At 37.8% G+C, this 5,562-nt stretch overlaps 1 protein-coding gene across 1 annotated transcript; it reads left to right on the top strand.

Annotated features, from left to right (window-relative positions):
* Window positions 1–325: 325 nt before the first annotated feature.
* Window positions 326–4,869, top strand: LOC104405080 (exportin-4-like). The gene is made up of 5 exons (XM_010013684.1): window positions 326–494; window positions 1,433–1,563; window positions 2,342–2,459; window positions 3,663–3,755; window positions 4,214–4,869. Exons 1-5 carry the CDS (start codon window positions 474–476, stop codon window positions 4,409–4,411), a joined length of 561 nt encoding a protein of 186 aa, XP_010011986.1. The 5' UTR covers window positions 326–473; the 3' UTR covers window positions 4,412–4,869.
* Window positions 4,870–5,562: the final 693 nt, after the last annotated feature.

The following is a 5,562-nucleotide window of genomic DNA, read 5'->3' on the forward strand; positions in this document are numbered from 1 at the left end:
CACATATGTAAATGAAAATCCAGTAGTATTTTGCTCATTATCTGTTCATGTGTGCAGGCATGATGCAGCTATCACTAGAAACAAATGCAGTGTTCTGTAATGGAAGTGACTCTCAGAATATCTGAAGTGCTCTGTTCTAGTGTGCCATCTGGTACATGTGGTAATGAAATGCTTAGTACTAATGAATATAAATATATAGTGATGTGGCAGCCTCCACTCAATAAGTTTCTATTTTAATACAGTGCCTCATGGTTTTTTGGGGGGAGAGGGGAATAGTTCTATTTTTAAAAATGTCTATATAATAAAGAAATGGGATTCTTCCTTCAATATGTACAATTCTTCTTTTGTATAAAACATTTTTTGTCTTTTATACAGATGAAGTATTTAGAGGACATGAACCTGGGCAAGCTACAAACAGATCTGTATCAGCAGCAGATGTTGTCTTGTATGGGGTTAATCTAGTTCTGCCTCTAATGTCCCAGGATCTGCTGAAGGTAAATATATTTTTCACACATAGTTGCTAGAATATAAAAGCTTTTTAGTTATGAATTCCCAGAATTCCTTCCTATATGCATTCCACCTCTGTAAGTTGAATTTTCTAGTTTTTTTAAAATGTAAATAACTGTTCCATAGTTCTAGATACCATTTGAAAAGAAATACTGTAAGCTGAGAAAAAGCATATTTAAAGGGCCCAAGAAGAACTTTTTTCTTCTAAAAGTGAGTCCATGCAGGTCAACAATTAGCCAAACCTAAAATGTGGCTTGTGGAATCTTATTTCTGATAGTGTCAGAAATGTGGCAAGAAGCAGAAATGATGATATTAGTTTAAAAAAAAAATAATCTGGGAGCAAGTAGTAACTCTTTTAATTGTTCTCCCAGTGCAGGTAATTTCATATCATAGACAGCAGCAGCTTGTCAGTAGAACAGTAAAACGTGAAACAGTGGAATGATAATGTTTCATTGGGTTGTACTGTGTTCATGTTCTACTTTGAGTCAGGGGAGCACTTCTGAATTGTATCTTAGTTGTCCCCTCTTAACATGCTTTCTCATCTGGTAGTATTTGCTGAGAGTGAGAGCTGCACTCATTTTAGGTGAAACTGAGATGAAGGATGTACCCGAAGAGCCCCCGTATTGTGCTCCAAATGCTCATGAGGCTTTATCCCACAGGTCTAGACCTGCTTATGACTGAAGTAAAACTGCATAAATTTGTATAGATCAGATGCCAGACCTCCACCATCAACTGTTTAGTTATAGCAGTCTTTTTCTGTTGTATGACAGTGTTTGCTAATAGAGTTATAGCCTTTCTAATAGTTCTGTGGTTGTCTACTAAAATTGTCTTTTCTTCAGACCAGTTACATCTCTGACAGATGGAAATTATGTCAGAATATAGTTACATGATTGATTCTAAAATTGCCATGTTTTTCTTGTAACAGTTTCCATCCCTGTGTAATCAATATTACAAATTAATCACTTTCATCTGTGAGATATTCCCTGAGAAAATTCCACAACTTCCAGAGGACCTCTTTAAGAGCCTAATGTACTCACTGGAGTTAGGGATGTCATCGTATCCTTTATAGAGCTTGGGAGTGTTTAAAAATCTGAGTTGCTTTTTTAATAACCTGTTGAAATCGGGGGAGGGGGGAGGTGTTCTTCGCATGTTTTCCTTTTCTATCAATATCTGTATCTATAATTATATATCAGTAACTGACTCTTAAGTCTCTGGTGATTGAGAGTTTTGCTGAGATTCTAGTATTAGCTGAACTGCCTCTCACTTGTGATGCTTGAATGCAGCCTTTAAGTGGTTTAGCATGTAAGTTTTTTCTGGCAGCCATTCCTCCTCCATTACTTCATTTCAGAGTGTGTAACTTCATAAGCCTTCAGCTGGTATCCCAAAGCCATTCCTGAATTAGTTTCTCAGCTGGTAATACAAAACATTGCTGCTGTTCTACTGGGCTGGCTCCAGAGCATTTCCTGTCAGGGTGCCAATGGGCTCTCCCTCTCATCATGGGAGTACCATTTTCACTAATCTGTGGCACGTGTCAGAAACAGATGAGCTTGACCATAAGGGACTCTTTCTGAAAATGTTATGTCAGAGAGGGTTATGTTACCTTAGTGCATGCAGCTAATAAAAGAAGGCAACAAAGTTGGAATTTTTTGCTGGTTTTCTACCCCCCCCCCCCCCCCTTTTTTTTTTTTTATTTTATTAACAGCTTTGAAGTAAAACAAAATTGTGGAACATACATACAAGCATTTAAAATATTTTATAGTGACACAACTGGGAATTTTAACCACAATTTCATTTCCCACAAATCTGACTTTGACTCTTTAACACCCACTATCAGAATGAGTTCAGAGGTTTGCCAGCTCTGCCTGGAGGCTGTAACACCATTAGCAGAACAGTGTGCAAAAGCACAAGAAACAGATACAACCCTTTTTCTAGCAACAAGGCACTTTCTTAAGGTAAGGTATCTGTGTTTTTGTTACTTTGGGGGATTTTTGCATATAGGTAGTGTCAAGGGGCCAAACAATGGGTTTGGCCTCTTGACTATCTGACAGGGTTAATCAGGATCACGCATACAGTAAGAAATGCGTTACCTAGAAAACTGACAATTTGAGAAGAAAGAGAGCATGAAGGAGTGGAGACATTGGGCTGGAGTACAAAGGAGGATGGAGGGAGGAAATTACTTACTGTCAATCAGTGAAGGACCCGCATGCCTCAGAATGCAATTGACATTCATCCATGCTCTCTGCACATGAGCTCTAGAATGAACCTGGTTGACAATTTTAGCAGTTAGGTTTACTGTGAAAGCTGTGAAATAGAAAGCTTCCAGAATTGTGTGAACTGGAGGCTGGGTAGAATGCTAAAACGAGGCAGAAAAAAAGACCACATTTGGGAACTAGAAAGAAAATGCTATCATTTATTCAATGTAGCCAATGAATTATGTGTTTTCTTAATCCAGTCTCATATTTAGTATTTTCCTTTTAGGACATCCACTCTCTCTCATCGAATTTTGGAGTGACCTGGTAACAACCAGGTTCCTGCTAACTGGGAACAAAGTAATTGTGAAATTTGTGTGCTTGTCTTCTGATTTTGTAAAGTTCCAGTTTTCCTTAAGACGTATTTTCTTACCAAACAGACATTGATTGCTTGTTAAAAGCATACATCAGACAAGCTGAGAGAATGAGGAACACCTTACATCATTTTCTTGGTCTTTCTATTAAGTCAACATAGCTTTCTGCCTTTTCTCTAAATTTCCACTTCAAATTGTCATACCATTCTTATTAATCTGTTCCATGTTTGGCTTTCTGTGAGCTGTAGGAGTGTCCAAAACTTGAGGAGGAAATCTCCTGGTTAATTCTGAAGGAGCAAAGGCTTTTTTCATTATTTCTCTTGCATATCTGCAGCTTTTGGAATAAAATACAAGAGATGCTATTTTTCTCTGAAGAACACATAAATCGACAACAGGTTTCAGTGCTTTGAGATATGAATTTGTGCTGTTAAGCCAAGACTCAACTTCTAAAAGAACTTGACTTTCCAATTACAGAACAACCAACCTTGGATGCTTGTAAATACATGTTTATTATTATCAGAATTGAAGATGAGGTTCAGCAAAAAAATAGAAAGTTTACACTTCTGTAACTACTTTGGTTTTGGGATTTCAGATGGTCTTTGATATGCTGGTACTTCAGAAGCACAATACAGAAATGACAACGGCAGCAGGTGAAGCATTCTACACATTAGTGTGTTTGCATCAGGTATGACATTTAGCCACTTAAAACCTGAAAAGCAGTCATTTGTTAAAGAGGGTGGTTAGTTACTGTGCATCTGGGAAATCATAGAATCCTTTGAGTTTTAAGGGTCTCTCAGGAGGTCTGTAATCCAACCTCTTGCTCAAAGTGGGCTCAACACTGAATTCAGATCTGGTTGCTCAGGACTTTTTCCAACTGTGTCTTCAAAAGCTCTAAAGGCTTCTTTAGCTTTAAAAAAAGAACTGGTCTGACTGAAGGAGTTTATCTGATTTAGAGGTAGGTGAAAGCTGCGGGCCCACAGTCACTTCTGGCACACTAGTCAGTGAAACTGGGCAACAGGTGGAGAGGTACTGATTGTCTTCTGTCACAGCTCTGGTTCAGGATTTTTGTCCTGATGAGAGAAGTTGTATATATTGTATCTTTTTTTTTTTTTTAAGTTAGTAAGATTCTTTTTTATTTAACAGGCTGAATATTCAGAGCTAGTTGAAACATTGCTATCAACTCAACAAGATCCAGTAATTTACCAGCGGTTAGCAGATGCCTTCAACAAGCTTACTGCAAGCAGCACTCCTCCTACACTGGACCGTAAGCAGAAGATGGCCTTCTTAAAGAGTTTAGAAGAATTTATGGCAAATGTTGGTGGACTTCTCTGTGTAAAATAAACAACAAAATTCTATGCCTAATGTAGACCCTTTCTGCAAAATGCACTGAGAAATGCTGAATGCTGACTAAATCTTGTACCTGTCTCTGGGTTCTTTGCAGCCGTCTCAGATTCTAGAGAGCCCAGAAGTTTGAACATAACACAGTGGAATAGGAGAGGTCAACTTTGAATCAGCTTCTGCTATTATGTGTTAGCTGCAATCTGTCATACTTGTGTGTGGGAGAGAACGAACAGAAAATTTGAATTTAATTTGTTTTCCATATATGTGCAAACAGATATGGGCACAATGAAAAATAAATACAGTGCCTTCCCCCCACCCTCACTGGTTTAAAACATACAGATTTCTACCCAAAATCATGTTAGAGTGTGATGCAGATACATATAAAGCTCTAAACAGTTTAGCTGATTTTAAGCTTTATTTTTCCTCTCTTAAAGTTTGAGTTTGTGTTCCAATGGAGAAGAAAAACCAAATGGTGTTTTAACTTTTGTTTAGTTCTGGTTTTCTACACCACCCTGGCATTGCATGTTTAATGCAATGCAGGTTTTTACATTATGTTCTGCTGCCTAAAGTTCAAAAAAAAGGTGTATATTTTTGTTCCCCTAAAATGAACTTTAGGAACTGTAGCCATTTCATTGCCTTAATTTAAAAGAAAAAACACTCATATACTTTAGATAAGAAATTTAAGGCAAGATTTGACTCGTCAGAGGTGTTTTAGGATGTTGGCACTAAGCTGCTGTGTACCTGTTGCAGCCCTTCATGTTGATGTGTCATTTTGGAGTGAGTGTCTAATGCAAGGTTCATGTGTAGTTTTACTTTCAGTATCTTTTTTTGATTCATACCCAGGTTGCACACAACTGCAATGTATTTCTACACTGAACTGTTTGCTTAAGCAATAACAACTCAAAAGGTGTAAATTACTGGCAAACTTTTTAAAGTTGGGGCATTAGCTAAAGCAATTATGCTAGAACAGGGACATCAAACCCTTCTACTCAAGGGTCATATTTGTTTGGCTTGAGTCAAGAAAGATTTGATTGGGATGTGTAGTGCTGTGGGGGATTTTGGGGTTTGCTGAATCTAGCTTCACTTATGCAGAGCCCTCCCAGCTGCTTGGCTCTTTCTCAATTTTTTATATCAGCACTTTAGCTATTAAG

Source organism: Nestor notabilis, unplaced genomic scaffold (genome assembly GCF_000696875.1).
Source record: "Nestor notabilis isolate BGI_N333 unplaced genomic scaffold, ASM69687v1 scaffold32960, whole genome shotgun sequence".
NCBI lineage: Eukaryota > Metazoa > Chordata > Aves > Psittaciformes > Psittacidae > Nestor > Nestor notabilis.

Excerpts from the sequence above, each read along its gene's own strand:
- LOC104405080 (XM_010013684.1), top strand. The coding sequence starts at position 474 with ATGTCCCAGGATCTGCTGAAG. Across the intron at positions 1,564-2,341 it reads CTGGAGTTAGGGATGTCATC|AATGAGTTCAGAGGTTTGCC; the intron begins GTATCCTTTATA and ends ACCCACTATCAG. Across the intron at positions 3,756-4,213 it reads CATTAGTGTGTTTGCATCAG|GCTGAATATTCAGAGCTAGT; the intron begins GTATGACATTTA and ends TTTATTTAACAG.